The sequence below is a fragment of the Neofelis nebulosa genome, chromosome X, assembly GCF_028018385.1.
Source record: "Neofelis nebulosa isolate mNeoNeb1 chromosome X, mNeoNeb1.pri, whole genome shotgun sequence".
In the NCBI taxonomy this organism is placed as follows: domain Eukaryota; kingdom Metazoa; phylum Chordata; class Mammalia; order Carnivora; family Felidae; genus Neofelis; species Neofelis nebulosa.
The window spans coordinates 14,751,082-14,770,494 of NC_080800.1; the positions used below are offsets into that span (position 1 = coordinate 14,751,082).

The following is a 19,413-nucleotide window of genomic DNA, read 5'->3' on the forward strand; positions in this document are numbered from 1 at the left end:
CCTTTTTCTCCCTGACATCAACAGGGTGGGACTTCAGAGAGCAGCACAGGGGCCCCCAGTGGAGATGGGACCTGCTTAAGCCAAACCCCAAGACCCCGTGCCTGGCAACTGATGATTTATTGGGGCAAGACTGACTGACCCAATGCAGCTGGCCTCTCCACACCAGCATAGTCACAAGTCCCAGGCACCAACAGACAACTGTTTCTGTTTGTTTTTTTTTCTTTACTATTTTATTTCATGTCATTTCATATTTGTTTCCTCCCTCTTCTTCTTTTTTTTTTTTTTTTGGATCAGGCTCATAGTTTCTGACTTGTTTTTGGTCAATTCTTATCATATATTTTTTTTGATCAGGTATTTTTATTTTCTTCTTTTTCCACCCTCTTTCTTCTTCTTCATTTTCCTCTCTCTTTCTCTGGATTTAGCCTTATAGTTTTTTGATTCTCTGTTTGTATTTCTTTTCTCCCCTTTCATTTTTCTCTTTTTATGTAAGCAGGCTTCCCCCCTCCCTTTCCTTTTTCTCCCCCCAGGGTTACTTCAACAAATAAATCAAAGCACACCTAGCTGAAGGTCCAAACACTCCACCACTAAAAGCAAGGAGGAGCTCTGCAGAGCACTGACCAGTGGGGTAGAGCAGCCAAAATTCAACAACAGAGTGCATGCAACATACACCAGAAACACTTCCTGGAGTACCAAACTCTGGACAGCGTTATTACCCCTTTTTAATATAGTAGTACTCTCAGGTGCAGGACACATAACAAGCTTTTAAAACGCAAAAGACAGAAACGTAGCCAAAATGACCAAACAGAAGAATTCTCCCCAAAACAAAGTTCAAGAAGAAATCACAGAAACTTGCTCAAAACAGATATAAACAATATATCTTAACAAAAACTTAGAATAACCATCATATGACTAACAGCTGGGATTGAAAAGAGCATAGATGATACCAGAGAAACTCTTGCTGCAGAGATTAAAGACCTAAGAACTAGTCAGGATGAATTAAAAAATTCTAGATGCAAAATAAACTAGATATAAGTACAGTGAGGATGCAAGAAGCAGAGAATAGGTGAAACAGAAGACAAAATTATGGAAAATAATGAAGCTGAAAAAAAGAGGGGAAGGAAATTACTACATGACAAGGGGAAAATTAGAGAGTTAAGTGATTCCATGAAATGAAACAATATCCGTATCATAGGAGTGTCAGAAAGAGTGAGAGAAAGGGGCACATGGTTTATTTGAACAAATCATAGCTGAGAACTTTCCTAATCTGGGGAAGGAAACAGGCATCCAAATCCAAGAGGCACAGAGAACTCCCTTCAAAATCAACAAAAACAGGTCAACACCATGGTATACCATAGTGAAACTGGCAAAATACAAAGATAAAGAGAGAATTCTGACAGGAGCTAGGGACAAATGGGCCTTAACCTACAAGGGTAGACACATAAGGGTAGTAGTAGACCTGTCCACTGAAATTTGGCAGGTCAGAAAGGAGTGGCAGGAAATAACCAACGTACTGAATAGAAACAATATGCAGCCAAGAATCCTTTCTCTGGCAAGGCTGTCATTCAGAATAGAAGGAGAAATAAAGACTTTCCCAGACAAACAAAAACTAAAGGAGTTCATGACTACTAAACCAGCCCTGCAAGAGATCCTAAGGGGGACTCTGAGTGGAAAGCAGCAAAGACTAAATAGGACCAGAGGACATGACCACAAACATAAAACCTACAGATAACACAATGGCACTAAATCCATATTTTTCTCACTCTGAATGTAAATGGACTAAATACCCCAATCGAAAGACATAGGGTATCAGAATGGATAAAACAATAAGATCCATCTACATGCTGCCTACAAGAGACTCATTTTAGACCTGAGGACACCTGCAGATTCAATGTTAGTGGATAAAGAACCATCTCTCATGTTAATGGACATCAAAAGAAAGCCAGAATTAGCCATACTTATATCAGACAAACCAGACTTTAAAACAATAACTATAAAAAGAGATGAAGAAGGGCATTATATGATAATTAAGGGGTCTATTCATCAAGAAGAGCTGACGATTGTAAATATTTGTGCCCCCAATGTGGAAAACCTAAATATATAAATCAATGAAACACAAGCAAACTTATTGATAGTAATACTGTAACTGTAGGAGACTTTAATACTCCACTTATAGTAATGGACAGATCATCTAGGCAGAAAATCAATAAGGAAACACCTCTGAATGACACATTGGACCAGATGGACCTAACATATATTCAGAACATTTCATCCTAAAGCAGAATACACATTCTTCTCGAGTGCACATGGAATATTCTCCAAAACAGACCACATATTGGGTCACAAAACAGTCCTTAACATGTACAAAAAGATTGAGCTCATACCATGCATATTTTCAGATCACAATGCTATGAAACTTGAAATCAACCACAAGAAATTTGGAAAGCACCTAAATACATGGAAGTTAAAGAACATCCTACTAAAGAATGAATGGGTTAACCAGGAAATTAAAGAAGAAAATTTTAAATATACATGGAGACAAATGAAAATGAAAACACAACAGTCCAAACTCTTTGAGATGCAGCAAAGGCAGTCCTAAGAGGAAAATACATTGCAATTCAAGCCTATCTCAAGAACGAAGAGAGGCGCCAGGGTGGCTCAGCTGGTTCAACAGCCAAATCTTGATTTCAGTACAGGTCATGATCTCACAGAGTACATGAGTTCAAGCTCCACATCAGGCTCTGTACTCATAGTGTGGAGCCTGCTTCAGATCCTCTGTCTCCTTCTCTCTGCCTCTCCCCCACTTGTGTGTGCACGTACTCTCTAAAAAACTAAATGTTAAAAAATATTTTTAAAAAAGAAGAAAGGTCCCAAATACACAACCTAACCTTAAACCTAAAGGAGCTAGAAAAGGAACAGCAAATGAAGCCCAAAGCCAAGAGAAGAAGGGAAATAATAAATATTAGAGCAGAAATAAATGATATAAAATTTTAAAAAACCAGATCAATGAAACTAACAGCTGGTTTTTTGAAAGAATAAACAAAATTGATAAACACTTAGCCAGACTTCTCAAAAAGAAAAGAGGACCCAAACAGATAAAATCATGAATTAAAGAGGAGAGAGATCACAACCAAACAATTATAAGAGAACACTGAAAAATTATATGCCAACAAGCTGGACAATCTGAAAGAAGTGGACAAATTCCTAGACACACACTACCAAAACTCAAATGCTAAGAAACAGAAAATTTGGACAGACCTAAAAACAGCAAAGAAATTGAAACAGTTATCAAAAATCTCCCAACAGGGGCGCCTAGGTGGCTCAGTCAGTTAAGTGTCCGGCTTCAGCTCAGGTCATGATCTCATAGTTGTGGGTTTGAGCCCCTCATCGGGCTCTATGCTGACGGTGTGGACCCTGCTTGATATTCATTCATTATCTCTCTCTCTCTCTCTCTCTCTCTCTCTCTCTCTCTGCCCCTCCCTTGCTTGTGCTCTCCCCCTCAAAAATAAATAAACATTTTTTTAAAAAACTAAAAAGAAAAAGCTCCCAACAAATAAGAGTCCTGGACAAGATGGCTTCCCAGGGGAAATTCTACCAGACATTTAAAGCAGAGTTATACCTATTCTTCTCAAACTGTTCCAAAAAATATAAATGGAAGGAAAGCTTCCGAATTCATTCTATGAAGCCAGCATTACCTTGATTCCAAAACCAGACAAAGACCCCACTAAAAAGGAGAATTACAGGCCAATATCCCTGATGAACCTGGACGCAAAAATTCTCAATAAGATACTAACAAATCAAATTCAAAAGTACATTAAAAGAATTATTCACCATGATCAAGTGGGATTCGCTCCTGGGATACAGGGCTAGTTCAATGTTCACAAATCAATCAACGTGATACACCACATTAATAGAGAAAAGGATAAGAACCATATGATCCTGTCAATAGATGCGAAAAAAGCATTTGACAAAATATAGCATCCTTTCTTGATAAAAATCCTCAAGAAAGTCGGGATAAGGAACACATCTTAACATCATAAAAGCTATATATGAAACACCCACAGCTATTATCATCCTCAATGGGGAAAAACTGAGAGCTTTTCCCCTGAGATCAGGAACATGACAGGAATGTTCACTTTCACCACTGCTGTTTAACATAGTGTTGGAAGTCCTAGCCTCAGCAATCAGACAACAAAATGAAATAAACGGCATCCAAATTGGCAAAGAAGAAGTCAAACTTTCCCTATTCTCAGATGACATGATACTCTACATGGAAAACCCGAAAGACTTCACCAAAAAACTACTAGAAGTTATATATGAACTCAGCAAAGTCACAGGATATAAAATCAATGTACATAAATTGGTTACATTCCTATACACCAATAATGAAGCAGCAGAAAGAGGAATCAAAGAATCGATCCCACTTACAATTGTACCAAAAACCATAAAATACCTAGGAATAAACATAACCAAAGAGGTAAAAGATCTGTACACTGAAAACTATAGAAAGCTTATAGAAGAAATCAAAGAAGACACAAAGAAATGGAAGAAAATCGTTCCATGCTCATGGACTGGAAGAACAAATATTGTTAAAATGCTGATACTACCCAAAGCAGTCTATACACTCAATGCAATAACTGTCATAATAACACCAGCATTCTTCACCAAATTAGAACAAACAACCCTAAAATTTGTATGGAACAACAGAAGATCCCAAATAGCCAAAGCAATCCTGAAAAAGAAAACCAAAGCTGGAGGCATCACAATTCCAGACTGTAAGCTGTATTACCAAACTGTAATCATCAAGACAGTATGGTATTGGCACAAAAACAGACACATAGATCAATGGAATAGAATAGAGAACCCAGAAATGGACCCACATATATATGGCCAACTAATCTTCGACAAAGCAGGAAAGAGTATCCAACGGAAAAAAAAAAGTCTTTTTAGCAAATAGTGCTGGAAGAACAGGACAGTGACATGAAGGAAGAATGATATGGATCACGTTCTTACCCCATACACAAAAATAAATTCAAAATGTGAGAAAGACCTAAATGTGAGACATGAAATCATCAAAATCCTATAGGAGAAAACAGGCAGCAACCTCTTTGACCTCAGCTGCAGCAATTTCTTACTTGACATGTTTCCAGAGGCAAGGGAAATAAAAGCAAAAATGAACTACTGGGACCTCATCAAAATAAAAAGCTTTTGCACAGCAAAGGAAAGAATCAACAAAAGTAAAAGGCAACTGACAGAATGGGAGATGTTTGCAAATGACATATCAGATAGAGGGTTAGTATCCAAAATCTATACAGAACTTACCAAACTCAACACCCAAAAAACAAATAATCCAGTAAAGAAATGGGCAGAAGACATGAATAGACACTTCTCCAAAGAAGACATCCCGATGGCAAACAGACATGAAAAGATGCTCAACATCACTCATCATCAGGCAAATACAAATCAAAACCACAATGAGATACCACCTCACACCTGTCAGAATGGCTAACATTAACAACTCAGGAAACAACAGATGTTGGTGAGGATGTGGAAAAAAGGGGAATGCTTTTGAAATATTGGTGGGAATGCAAACTGGTGCAGCCACTCTGGAAAACAGTATGGAGGTTCCTCAAAAAATTAAAACCAGAATTACCCTACAACCCAGCAATTGCACTACTAGGAATTTATCCAAAGGATACAAAAATGCTGATTCAAAGAGGCACATGCACCCAATGTTTACGGCAGTGCTATCAACAATCACGAAATTGTGGAAAGAGCCCAAATGTCCAACAACAACTGATGAATGGATAAGGAAGATGTGTTATATATATATAAATGTGTGTGTGTGTATACATACGTACACTGGAATATATGTTTTATATAATATATATATTATGTATACATATACACACACACAATGAAATACACACACACACACACACACACACACACACACACACACACACGCGCGGAATACTACTCGGCAATGAAAAAGAATGAAATCTTGCCATTTGCAACAACATGGATGGAACTAGAGGGTATTATGCTAAGCGAAATAAGTTAGAGAAAGACAGATGATATATGATTTCACTCATAGGTGGAATTTGAGAAACTCAACAGATGAACACAGGGGAAGGGAAGGAAAAATAAGATAAAAACAGAGAGGGAGGCAAACCTTAAGAGACTCTTAAATACAGAGAACAAACTGAGGGTTGCTGGAAGGGAGGTGGATGGGGAATGGGTTAAAAGGGTGACGGGCATTAAGGACAGCACTTTTTGGAATGAGCACTGGATGTCACATGTAAGAGATGAATCACTGGGTTCTACTCTTGAAGCCAAGACCACATTGTATATTAACTTGAATATTAAAAATAAGAATTTCAACCAATAAATAAATAAATAAAATTTTTTCACCCTTAGAAACATATCCCCTAACCCAGCAAACATTCTATGGAAATAATCAGAGATATGCAAAGATATATTCATCACATTATCTATGTCAAACAAAATAAAAGTTTGGTTAAATAAATTAGGGTACAGCCATATGATGTAATACAACATAGAAATAAAATCAAATTTGTAGGGATATACTTTATATGGGAACACAATCACAATATATTACAAAAAAGTTAGAGAGGAAACTAGAAAATGCAAAATAATCTTTTTTCAAAATTATTAATTATTTTAAAGTACAAATGTAACCTACAAATACATTCTTGTTTTAAAAAAAAGCCACAGATAAAAGCAGAAGTTCCCTTTACTACCCAACACATCTTTCCAGATATAATCACTCCTACAGATTTGATAATACAGCCTTTCAAATCTTTTCTATGTATGTACATACATACATCTACAGTTACATATAGAAATACATATTTGTTTTGTTTTGATTTGGCATTATGCTGTATGGATTTTGGGGGTTGCTTTTTTCACTTAATACATCCTGGAGAGCTATCTTTCTTAGTAAACAGGAATCCTCTCATTCTTCTAAATGATTCTATATTATTCTAAGGAATAACTGTACCATAACATATTTCAACATTTCTTTGATTTGACCATGTGTATGTTCTAAAGCTATTATGTGTAAGACAAAAAGAAGAAAAAGCAGTATGAGGCCAAATACAGATCAAATTATTTGCCATGGTTTTTTCTGCATGCTTTTCTGAATTTTTCGGTTTGAGCATTACTTTTTATATTAGAAAAAACCTGTTATATTAAAAATAATAAAAATAATTTTAAAGTATTATGATTTTAAGAATGTATCACATTACATCTAAAAAAAATGATATTTTTAGAGATGCCTGGGTGGCTCAGTCAGTTAAAGCATCCAACTCTTGATTTCAGCTCAGGTCATGATCTCACGGTTCGTGAGTTCAAGCCCCATGTTGGGCTCTGCGCTGATGGCACGTGTCCTGCTTGGGATTTTCTCTATTTCTCTCTTTCTCTCTCTCTCTCTCCCTCTGCCCCTCCCCAGCTCGTGCTCTCTTTTAAGATAAAGAAATAAACTGGGGCGCCTGGGTGGCGCAGTCGGTTAAGCGTCCGACTTCAGCCAGGTCACGATCTCGCGGTCCGTGAGTTTGAGCCCCGCGTCAGGCTCTGGGCTGACGGCTCGGAGTCTGGAGCCTGTTTCCGATTCTGTGTCTCCCTCTCTCTGCACCTCCCCCGTTCATGCTCTGTCTCTCTCTGTCCCAAAAATAAATAAAAAACGTTGAAAAAAAAAAAATTAAAAAAAAAAAAAAAGATAAAGAAATAAACTTAAAAAAAAAAAAGAAATGGTATTTTTATATTACAGCTGTCACTTAATGTTGTATTGGCTAAAGTAACTGTTTTCTCTACTCAGAGAGTATACAAATAACTCTCTACTCAAAGAGAAATATAAGTATTTCACCTTGTGTAAGTATAGTAGTAACTGTATTAACCTATGTAATGAATAACCAATGCTTGGGAAAAATCAAAATGAATCATTTATGCAATGTCTTTGGGTGAGTATCATCTTTTTTTATGTTTATTTATTTATTTTGAGAGAGAAAAGAGAGCACAAGTGGGGGAGGGGAAGCAAGAGAAGGAGAGACAGAGAGAATCCCAAGCAGGCTCTGCACTGTCAACACGGAGCCCAACCCAGGTCCCAAGGTCCTGAACCATGAGATCATGACCCAAGCCTAAATCAAGAGTTGGACACCCAACCAACTGAGCCACCCAGGCACCCCTCAACTAACAATCCTTTTATTTTAAAGTTTATTTATTTTATTTTTAGAGAGAGAGAAAGAGCACACGAGTCAGGGAGGGGCAGAGAGAGGGAGAGAGACTCCGCGCTGTCAGCCCGGAGCCTGACTCAGGGCTGGAACTCATGAAATGTGAGATCATGACCTGAGCTGAAATCAAGAGGTGGATGCTTAACTGAGCCACTTAGGCGTCCCTCAACTAACAATCTTTAACCATACTTTGCCCAGAATCCTAAGGTTCTTCTGGGGACACCTGTGAATCTTTACAAAACAGAATGTGGCATCAGTGGGCACATCTGTGTTTCTATTCTAATGTTTCCAAGTTCTACTTTAACATGGTTTGAGTTATTTGCATTCAAAATGCAGTCATGAAAAGTGCTTTATAATGTCAAATTATTTGTGCCATTTGAAATCCGTAATGATGATAAAACAGTTAAAATAGAACATCAAAAATTTTAAATTTCTCATACATCAAAATAAACAACTCATCATCTGCATGTGTGGTTTCGCCAAGATATCAAGATTCAACAAAACCCACACCTAGAAGTATCAGAGTAAAACTGCAAAACACCAAAGATGATGTGAAAATACTAAAGTAATTAGAGCAAAAATTAAAGATTACAGAGGAAAAATATTAGACTGACGGTTAAATTCTAAAAAGCAACGGAAACCAAAAGGTAAAAGAATGCGATCTTCAAAGTCCTGTAAGAAAATGGCTGTCACTCTAGAATTCTACACCTTGAAAAAATATCTTTCAAGAGAGGAGTTGAAATGACATATCCAGATGAACATAAACTGAGAGGGCATGCCACTAGCAGACCCCTCACTAAAGAAAAATCTGAAGAATCTACCTCAGACAGAAGAAAATTACTCTCAAACGAAAGGTCTGAGATACTAAAAAGGAATGAATAATAAAGAACATTTTCAATATGCTCATGAGTCTCAACAAATACTGACTATATGAATAATAATAATAGCTAATAGGATTCCTGTAAAAGATGTAACTAATTAAAATATACAACAGTAACCACATGAATTTGAAGGGAGTAAGTGGGTATTTTAAGTTCCTTTTACTGTCTTAGTACAGACAGGACATCAGGAAGAACTGAAATGTCAAAACTGTGGGTAAATACAATACTTTCCTTCTCTGGAGTTTTTAAATTATGTTCAATGGTTTAACAAAAATCTTACCACTGTCCAATGCCATTCTCGATGAATGCAGAGGAAATACTTAAGAAGATTATATGATGAATGGGGGAGGGTAAAGGAATATAAACTGAGGTAAGGTTTCTAAAATTCACTTTAGTGAAATGTCTAGTGGGGTAAAGGACAGAGGAGGCAGATCTCACAAAGTATCTGTGAAACCACATTTTTTAAAAAACACTTTGCATCTCCTATTTACACAGCTTTTTAAGTCTGGCTTTGCAAAGTAGCCTAGTAACCATGTTTTTAAGACCACTAATGAGCTCTTCTCTTCTCAGTGCCCTAAATTGATTTCTATCTTCTACTCACCCTTTATTTTTGTGTTTCTCAAAGGGTGAGCCTCAAACCAAGTGCAATTGAAACACCTGAATCCCACTCCGGACCTACTGATTCAGAACCCCTGGGTATGAGCTCCAGAGCATCAGCCTTTGTTTTTTTTTTTTTTAATGTTTATTTATTTTTGAGACATAGAGAGACAGAGTGCAAGTAGGGGAGGGGCAGAGAGAGAGGGAGACACAGAATCTGAAGCAGGCTCCAGGCTCTGAGCTGTCAGCACAGAGCCCGATGCGGGACTCAAACCCACAAACCATGAGATCATGACCTGAGCCAAAGTCGGACGCTTAACCGACTGAGCCACCCAGGTGCCCCCAGAGCATCAGCCTTTGAATAAGCTCTGCCTACCAGGTGATTCAAGTATGAGAATTGTCTTAAATATTTACTCACAAGGTTCTGTCCTTAATCCTCTTCTACCTGTTACACATGCACAATTAAAACCACACCCAGGGTGCCTGGGTGACTGTTGGTTAAGTGTCCAACTTCGGCTCAGGTCATGATCTCATGGTTTGTGGGTTCGAGTCCTGAGTTGGGCCCCATGCTGACAGTATGGAGCCTGCTTGGGATTCTCTCTCCCCCTGTCTTTGTCCCTCCCCTACTCACACTTTCTTGCTCTCTCAAAATAGATAAATAAACTTAAAAAAAAACACACACCCAAAACTTCCCCCCTTACTGCTATTAATTGGATGTGTAGCTGCCTACCTCCACTCCCGGCCACTGCCAGTACCTATAATCCCACCTGATACAGAGTATTTATTTGAATGAGCATGATGACTCTCAAACCTGCTTTGTCAATTAAGATCTATCTCATTCAGGCTCCATACCTGCATTCGCTGCTATCCAATGTCGTAAAGTTACTCTGAATTAGTTAGGATTAAGTTCAGCTAATGATAACAGAAAAACCTAAAAGAATATTGGTTTATACAACACAGAAGTTTATTTCTCTCAAATAACAGTAAGAAGGGGCACCTGGGTGGCTCAGTTGGTTGGTTAAGCGTCAGACTACAGCTCAGGTCATGATCTCACAGCTCCTGGGTTCAAGCCCTGTATCGGGCTCCATGCTGACAGCTCAGAGCCTGGAGCCTGCTTCAGATCCTGTATCTCCCTCTCTCTCTGCCCCTCCCCTGCTCATGCTCTCACTCTCTCAAAAATAAATAAACACTAAAAAATTTGTTAAAATAAATAAATAAATAAATAAATAAATAAAATAATAGTCTGGAAGAGGCCAGTATGAAAATTCTGCTCCACAAAATTCTCAGGGACTCTGGCTCCTTTCTGCTTTCCACTCCACTATGCCTAGAATATGGTCCCATTTCATGGTTCAAGATGGAACTCCACCCAAAACAAGCACATTCCTAGCAGCAGGATAGAAGCAGGAAGATAGAATAGAGAAAGGTACATTGATCTCTAATACACTTCTTGGAAGTAGAACATATGACCTGTACTTTTATCTCATTGACCAGGACTTAGTCTCACGGTCATATGTAACTGCTAGGGAGGCTGTAAGTATAGTCTTCATGTTAGGTAGCTGAATTGTGTTACTAAGAAAAAAAGGGAAACCAGAGGGTGGAAGACTACAGCATTCTTGGCCACACATTCCGAAGTTACCATGTCCCAAACTGAACTCCCTAGTTTTCAGGATATACTGTGCAATTTTATACCTTTGTGATGTGTCCACCCTACCTTTATCTCCTTTCTGCCTGGCAAACTCCTTCTCTTAATACTCACATCATGTATCTTTCTGTGAGGCTTTCCTTTACCCAACCACCTTTCCCTCCAGCCTAAACAGACTGGATGTCTGGGTCACTTTTGTATCTAGCATACAATTCTACTTTTGCATTGCTAATTCTAATATTATTTTAAAGTCTATCCCTCCATTCATCTGTCTTCCACTAGAAGGTAAACTCCTTGAGGGCAGAGACTGCCTCAGCATCATATACATACAGATCTATAGCATACTACATTTCACAAAAATCAGCCATTAATATCTGCTTCCTAGAATTATGGCAGCATGGAACTGGTAAAATAAGTACCTAATAAAACGGACACTATGGTATGTAGTATTGTAATATAATGGGATGTGTTAAGAGTCCCAAATCATAGAAGATTCTAACAGCAGTTACAAGAATATGGCTATATGCTTTTATCTAGCCATTGCTCTTGTCTGGCACACATTACTCATTTTCTACACTCATCTTTCTTTTTTTATGGTACAAATAAATAAATTTTAGTTGGAGAAATTTTAAGTATGTTTACATTTGATTCTATTAATTTTATATTTAACTTAGATAGATGATTAGGTGCTTTGCTTAGATCCCACTTATATCTCAGCAGTTATTCCATCACAGAAGACCAGTTTAGGCATCTCTAAGCCCTTGGGAGAGTCACTGAGGAGCCTCAATATTTTGATGATTTTTCTCTGAAAGAAAACATCTAGATGATCATAGTATTCAACTTAGGAAGCACAGCATTACAACTGATAAACACCTGACTATAATAACATATTAATTTATGATGGCTTCCATAGCATAAAATTTTCATTGACAGGGAGATTTTACTTAAGACTATCAAAGTATTGGGGTGCCTGGGGGGCTCAGTCAGTAAAGCCTCCGACTTTGGCTCAGGTCATAATTTCACAGCTTGTGGGTTGGAGCCCTGCGTTAGGATCTGTGCTGACAGCTCAGAGCCTGGAGCCTGCTTCGGATTCTGTGTCGCTCGCTCTCTCTGCCCCTGCCCTGTTCGCACTCTGTTTCTCTCTCTCAAAAATAAACAAACATTAAAAACTTTTAATTAAAAAAAGACTATCAAAGTATCAACGTGACTTGCAAAAATTGACCTAAAGTGTGCAAAACATATATATAACAGTTAAGCCTAACCTTTTAAAAACTATCTTTGAGGGGTGCCTGGGTGGCTCAGGCAGTTAAGCATCTGACTTTAGCTCAGGTCATGATCTCGTGGTCTGTGGGTTTGAGCCCTGGGTCAGGCTCTGTGCTGACAGCTCAGAGCCTGGTGCCTGCTTCAGATTCTTTGTCTCCCTCTCTCTCTACCCCTTCCCTGTTCTCTCTTTCTCTCTCAAAAATAAATAAACATTAAAAAAAATTTTTTTTAATAATAAAAAAATGAAAGCGATCTGAGATATAAATAGTGGAATACTATGTGTAATTTTAAATTGAAATATCAACTACAAAGGTAGCTAAGCACCCCAAAATGGCTACAGTAACTAGACTTCAATGGTCCAAGTGTGACTTGTAGCTTGTCCATATTCTCCAATGTGGATTGTCAATTCAGATTATGATGCTGAGTTGGCCCTCAAGAAATGTAATTATTACCTTCTTCTACCTGTAGTTCTCGAGCCTAGACAGGGCCCTCACTATTCTGTCTGCTGCTCCAGTTGAGCATGAAGTCCTAACCTCAATGCCAATAGCAGTTATATCTAACTTCAATAAAATTTAAAAAATACATAGTTACTTATTATCTTACCTTGAGTTCCTGGTGGTTGTAATACATCTCCTGTCAGGTGACACCACCCAACTGGGAAAATATCTCGACAATCGTACTTGCACCAATAATCAAAAGCTCCACTCCAGCCATCAAATGTGATGTAAATTTCATCTCCTTTGACATCTCCAATCGTTGCAGGGCAGATCATATAAGGGTTCTTTTTATCTATGGCCTCAAGCTTCATTCCCACTTTGAAATTATTTATAGGTGGCTTTGGTGGTTCCTACCAAAACATTAAAAAAAAGTTTTTGTTAAGATGCAATAAGAAGAATTTGCTCAATTGTATTCTTACAACCCTTATCAACCAAAAATTAAACTCCATGAAAACAGGTGTCAGAGATCTCTGTGAAACTCTGCTCTACAACATCTTACTTACTCTGGAGCAGAACCAAGAACATGGAAGGAAACAAACCCAAACTGATAGTAATTCATTTATTCATTTAAGAAATAGGTGTTATATACTAGGTACCAGAAATTTAGGATTCGCTGGTGAACAAAAAATATCGAAGATCCCTACTCTGGTGGAACTTACCTTCTAGCGGCTGTGGTAGTAGTGATCAGGGTGCAGGTGAGGGAAAAAGAGAGAAGAAACCAACAAGAAATTTTAAATGAGGGAATCAAACAAACCCAATTAATGTGTAAATTACAGGGTATGTTGCAAGTTGGTAAGTCCAAAGAAAAAGGGGTGCCTGGATGGCTCAGTCAGTTAAAAGCCCAATTCTTGGCGTTGGCTTAGGTCATGATCTCATGGTTCATGAGTTCAAGCCCCACACTGGGCTCCATGTGGATGGTGCGGAGCCTGCTTGGGATTCTCTCTCCCTCTCTCTCTGCCCCTCCCTTGCTCTCTCTCTCTCTCTCAAAATAAATAAACTTAAAAAAAAAAAAGAAAACGAAAAGGAACAGCACCAGACAACATACAAAAATTAAAAAACCTCCAAGTTTTATGGCAGACACAAGAACATGAAAGTCATATAGCTTGGGGTCATTTATGATATCCAATCCAGAAACCAATATTTAAAAAAATTTTTTTAACGTTTATTTATTTTTGAGACAGAGAGAGACAGAGCATGAACAGGGGAGAGTCAGAGAGAGGGAGACACAGAATCTGAAACAGGCTCCAGGCTCTGAGCTGTCAGCACAGAGCCCGGCGCGGGGCTCGAACTCACGGACCGTGAGATCATGACCCGAGCCGAAGTCGGCCGCTTAACCGACTGAGCCACCCAGGCACCCCCAGAAACCAATATTTAAAAAAGCATACTTTAGTTACCAAAATTTAAAGCATGCAAATGCTAACAGGATTCTTAGAAAGCCTAAGTGCAATGTTAAAAGTAACAGCTTTTCTTCCAATTTGGTTTTTATCACAGTAAATAAATAGCACCATCATTAACCCAGTTGCTCAAGCCAGAAGCCTGGAAAAAGCCCTATACCAGGGGTTATCAGTCCAACTGAACTTCAAAATCACTTGGGACCCCACAGCCAGGATTTTGATTTAATTTGTCTGGGATGGGGCCCAGGCATTAGCACATATTAATTCCCCAGGTGATCCTAATGTGCATCCAAGGCTGAGAACCACCAGGCCAGATGCATAATATTCCCCTTAACACTCACATTCAAAGACTACAACCTGCCAATTCTATCACCTAGATCTCTAGAATCTCGTAACAACATTAAAAGTTAGCCCTCAGTTGTTCAGTATATGCCAGGCACACTTCTAAATGTTTTAATTCTCACAACCCTATAAAGTCAATGCAATTATTATTCCCATTTTATAGATGATGAAATTGATGCATGATTGCCTAAGAATACACCATAAATATGAGAGCAGGAGCTGGATCTTACACATAGGCAGACAACTCCTTGGAACATCCTACCACATCATCTGCCTGGACAACTCCAACTGATCTACTTCAAAGCCCAGCTCTTCTGGTCTCCTTAAGGCTTCCCTGGCCAACTCCTGCCCACTCCTAGGCCCCCTCAAAGAAGATGCTCTTGCCTTCAACTGCTAAACTACCCTTGAAACGTGTTCACTCCTCTGAGACCAAGGGATTCTCAAAAGCAGATACATCTTATTCATATTGCTATTTCCAGCAGAGTACTCAACAAGATTTTTAAAAAATGAATTAACCAAGTAATCACCTGAAGAACAGTAAACAAGCTTTCAAGTAATTCAAGTAATTCTTTCACCAAGATATAATTTAAACACATATCTGGTAGGTTGATTTCTTTTTTAAATGCCCCCTCTAAACCCATCTCATCGTCCTGTGCTTTTCCAGTGATATCCTTTATACCTCTGAAGTCTTGTAAGTTCCTTAATTATTAGCCTTCAAAGTCCTTTTAATTACATAATCTTAACTTGATTCTTAAAAAACACCCTAAAGTCAGCAGGGCAAAAGTTAGCTTGGTCAAAGATCAAAGGTATTTGATAAATAAGATGCTGGTAAATAAGAAGCAAAGTTACATACTGCCACTTCATGAAGGGGCTAAAGGTCAGCTAACTGTTACTACATATGGAAGGAAAAGAGGGAGGTGGATTTAACAAAGGATAACTTTGGCAGTTGATAAATTTGTCCTACACATTCACAGAATGGAGAAAACATTCAAAGCACACAGAAGTTTCTTAGGCCCTTATACTGTCAAATAACCAAATAACAATAAGACTTTCTGTAGCAAAGCAAACTAAGTTCAAATGGCAATATACATTTTCTGCTACAAAACAGAAGACAGGAATGAGCAGAGAAACAGAATTTTAAGATTCAAATGTATAATTTAAAAAGATATCCCAAATGTGACAGTATGTCATCAATGCCACTATTAACTGACAAGTAACAAAAACCAGACAATGATAATGGACAAAATGCAATTTATTCTCCGAAGATTTTTACACTGTTTATTAATTCTTCTAAATTTCACGAATATTCTATCAAAGTTACTTACATATGTATAGCCATACAAATAAACAGAGCTCTGGAAGAAAACAAATATTTATTTTCTTAAAAAATCAAAGGGGGGCGCCTGGGTGGCGCAGTCGGTTAAGCGTCCGACTTCAGCCAGGTCACGATCTCGCGGTCCGTGAGTTCGAGCCCCGCGTCGGGCTCTGGGCTGATGGCTCGGAGCCTGGAGCCTGTTTCCGATTCTGTGTCTCCCTCTCTCTCTGCCCCTCTCCCGCCCGTTCATGCTCTGTCTCTCTCTGTCCCAAAAATAAATAAAAAACATTAAAAAAAAAAAATTAAAAAAAAAAAAATCAAAGGGACTACTCTTTTTCGTAAATAAATGAGAGGGTTTTATCTCAAAACAAGCTACCTCCAGATTTAGATAACTGGCAAAATAGTACCCTCTGCTGTCCACAAAAGGTAATAATATAAGGTTGCTTTATGTTTATATGTTTTAATTTTTTTTTAAGTTTATGTATTTTGGGGTGGGGGCAGACAGAAAGAGAAGGAGAAAGAGAATCCCAAGCAGGCTCTGAACTGTCAGCATGAGCCTAATGCAGGGCTCAAATTCACAAATTGTGAGATGACATGAGCCAAAATCAAGAATCAGACGCTTGACTGAGCTACCCAGGCGCCCCTTAAATGTTTTTAAAGAATATGGTTTGTCATCATCAGTTCTTGAATGACTTCCTAAACACAAAGATATAATTTGTTAGGGGGACCTGGCTGGCTTGGTTGGTACAACATGTGACTCTTAATCTCGGGGTTGTGAGTTCAAGACCCACCTTGGGCACAGAGCTTATTAAAAAAAAAAAGATATAATTTATGAAAGCAATAGCTAAAATAAACAAGGACCCATTCTTTTTTACTGTGAGAAAAAAAAATGATTCTTTCCTAGAAGATGACTAGTAAAGAATACTCTTTTAATCTCTCTCCTTGCCTATCTACCTACAATACACTTCTCCTTGAAGGCTATTTCTTTTCATATCCCACAGACTCTAAGGCCTCCCTTTTCCTTAGCATGTACAACTATCAAACATAATATATACTTTATTTTGTATGGTTTATTATCCATCTCCCAAGCTAGAAGGCAAGCCCCATAAGGACAGTTTTTTTACTGTCTTATTTATAGCTGTATTCCCAGAGTCTACCTCTGACCGACCACAAACTCCTATCGTTAACTTCTACTTCCTTACTTTTAATCAACTACTTCTTTGACCTCATCAAAAATTCTAGTCCTTTAAACTTCATTTATTGATTCACAAATATTTACTAAGTGCCTACTAAGTGTCAGACACTAATGAAGGCTCCAGATATACATTAAGTGGCAAAATAGACAAAAATCCCATCCTTGTGGTACTCACCTGCTAGTAAAGAGAAAGACGAGAAACAACAATACAAGCAAAATATACTCTATGTTAGAAATGTTAAGTGCAGGGTGCCTGGGTGGCTCAGTCAGTTAAGCATCTGACTCTTGGTTTCAGCTCAGGTCATGATCCCCCGGTTTCATGAGTTCAAGCCCCAAGTGCCGAGTGGCGTGAGTGCAGAGCCTGCTTGGAATTCTCTCTCTCCCTTTCTCTCTGCCCCTCCTCCACTTGCGCTGTCTCTGTCTCTCTCTCTCTCTCAAAATAAATAAATAAAATTTTTTTTTAAAAAAGAAATGATAAGTGCTATTCAATAAAAGGAAGTATATAGCAGAGTGAGATCCAGAGAAAAATGTAAGGGAGGGTTTTGTGCAAAACTTTAAATAGGGTAATCAGAACAAACCTCAAATGGAAGGGGACAAGTGAGCAGAACCCTAAAGGTGATTATTAACCACAGTTACCTACAGGAAGAGTACTCCAGACAGAGAACAGCCAGGGCCACGGCCCTAAAGCAGGAGAGTCCATAAGAAATCTGTAAGATTTCGCTCATGTGGAATTTAAGAAACAAAACAAACGAACAAAGAAAAAAAAAGACAAACAAAAAAACAGACTCTTAAACAGAGAACTGGTAGTTGCCAGAGGGGAGATGGGTGGGGAGAGGGGCTAAACAGATAAAGGGGATTAAGAATAAATTTATTTTGGGGCACCTGAGTGGCTCAGTTGATTAAGCATCTGACTCTGGATTTCAGCTCAGGTCATGATCTCACTGTGAGCTCAAGCCCTGCATCTGGCTCTGTGCTGACAGTGAGAAGCCTGCTTGGAATTCTCTTTCTCTCTTCCTCCCTCCCTCCCTCCTTCTCTGCCCTTCCCCTACTTGTGCTTATTCTCTCCCTCTCTTTCAAAAAAATAAACTTTTTATTTATTTACTTTTGAGAGACAGTGGGAGTGAGCGAGGGGTAGAGAGGGAGAGAGAAAGAGTCCCACGAGGTGCAAAGAGAGAGGGAGAGTGCAGAGCCTGGAACAGGGTTTGAGCTCACCCAGAGTGGGGTTTAAACTCACAAACTGTGAGACCATGACCTGAGCCAAAGTCAGATACTTAACCCTTAAGTATACTTAAGGCCACCCAGGGGCCCCATAAATAAACCTAAAAAAGAGTACACTTATCTTTAAACTTTCTTTTTTAGAGTTTATTTTTGACTGAGAGACAGAGAGGGCGTGCACACTCAAGAGGGCATGTGAGTGGGGGAGGGGCAGAGAGAAGGAGGGCAGAGGATCCAAAGCCCACTCTGTGCTGACAGCAGAGAGCCCCACATGGGGTTGGAACTCACAAACCATGAGATCATGACCTGAGCTGAAGTCAGACGCTTAACCCACTGAGCCACCCAGGCGCTCCAAACTATCTCTCTTTTTTTTAAGTTTATTTATTTATTTTTGAAAGACACAGAGAGAGAGCACATGTGCATTAGAATGGGGGAGGGGCACAGAGAGAGGGAGAGAGAGAATCCCAAGCAGGCTCTGCGCTATCAGTGCAGAGCCAGACAAGGGCCTCAAAGTCACAAACTGTGAGACTGTGACCTGAACCAAAATCAAGAGTTGGACATTTAAAGGACTGAGACAGGGGCGCCTGGGTGGCGCAGTCGGTTAAGCGTCCGACTTCAGCCAGGTCACGATCTCGCGGTCCGTGAGTTCGAGCCCCGCGTCAGGCTCTGGGCTGATGGCTCGGAGTCTGGAGCCTGTTTCCGATTCTGTGTCTCCCTCTCTCTGCCCCTCCCCCGTTCATGCTCTGTCTCTCTCTGTCCCAAAAATAAATAAAAAACGTTGAAAAAAAAAAAAAAAATTTAAAAAAAATAAAAATAAAAATAA

At 38.9% G+C, this 19,413-nt stretch overlaps 1 protein-coding gene across 9 annotated transcripts in view; it reads right to left on the minus strand.

Moving 5' to 3' along the window:
- Positions 1-19,413, minus strand: part of SCML2 (Scm polycomb group protein like 2) — a 104,382-nt gene that overhangs the window by 46,981 nt on the left and 37,988 nt on the right. For all 9 annotated transcript variants that reach the window (XM_058712808.1, XM_058712810.1, XM_058712806.1 and 6 more), the window contains one exon: positions 13,236-13,479. In XM_058712808.1, the coding sequence (XP_058568791.1) occupies positions 13,236-13,479 (244 nt within the window). The remainder of the gene's footprint in view (positions 1-13,235; positions 13,480-19,413) is intronic.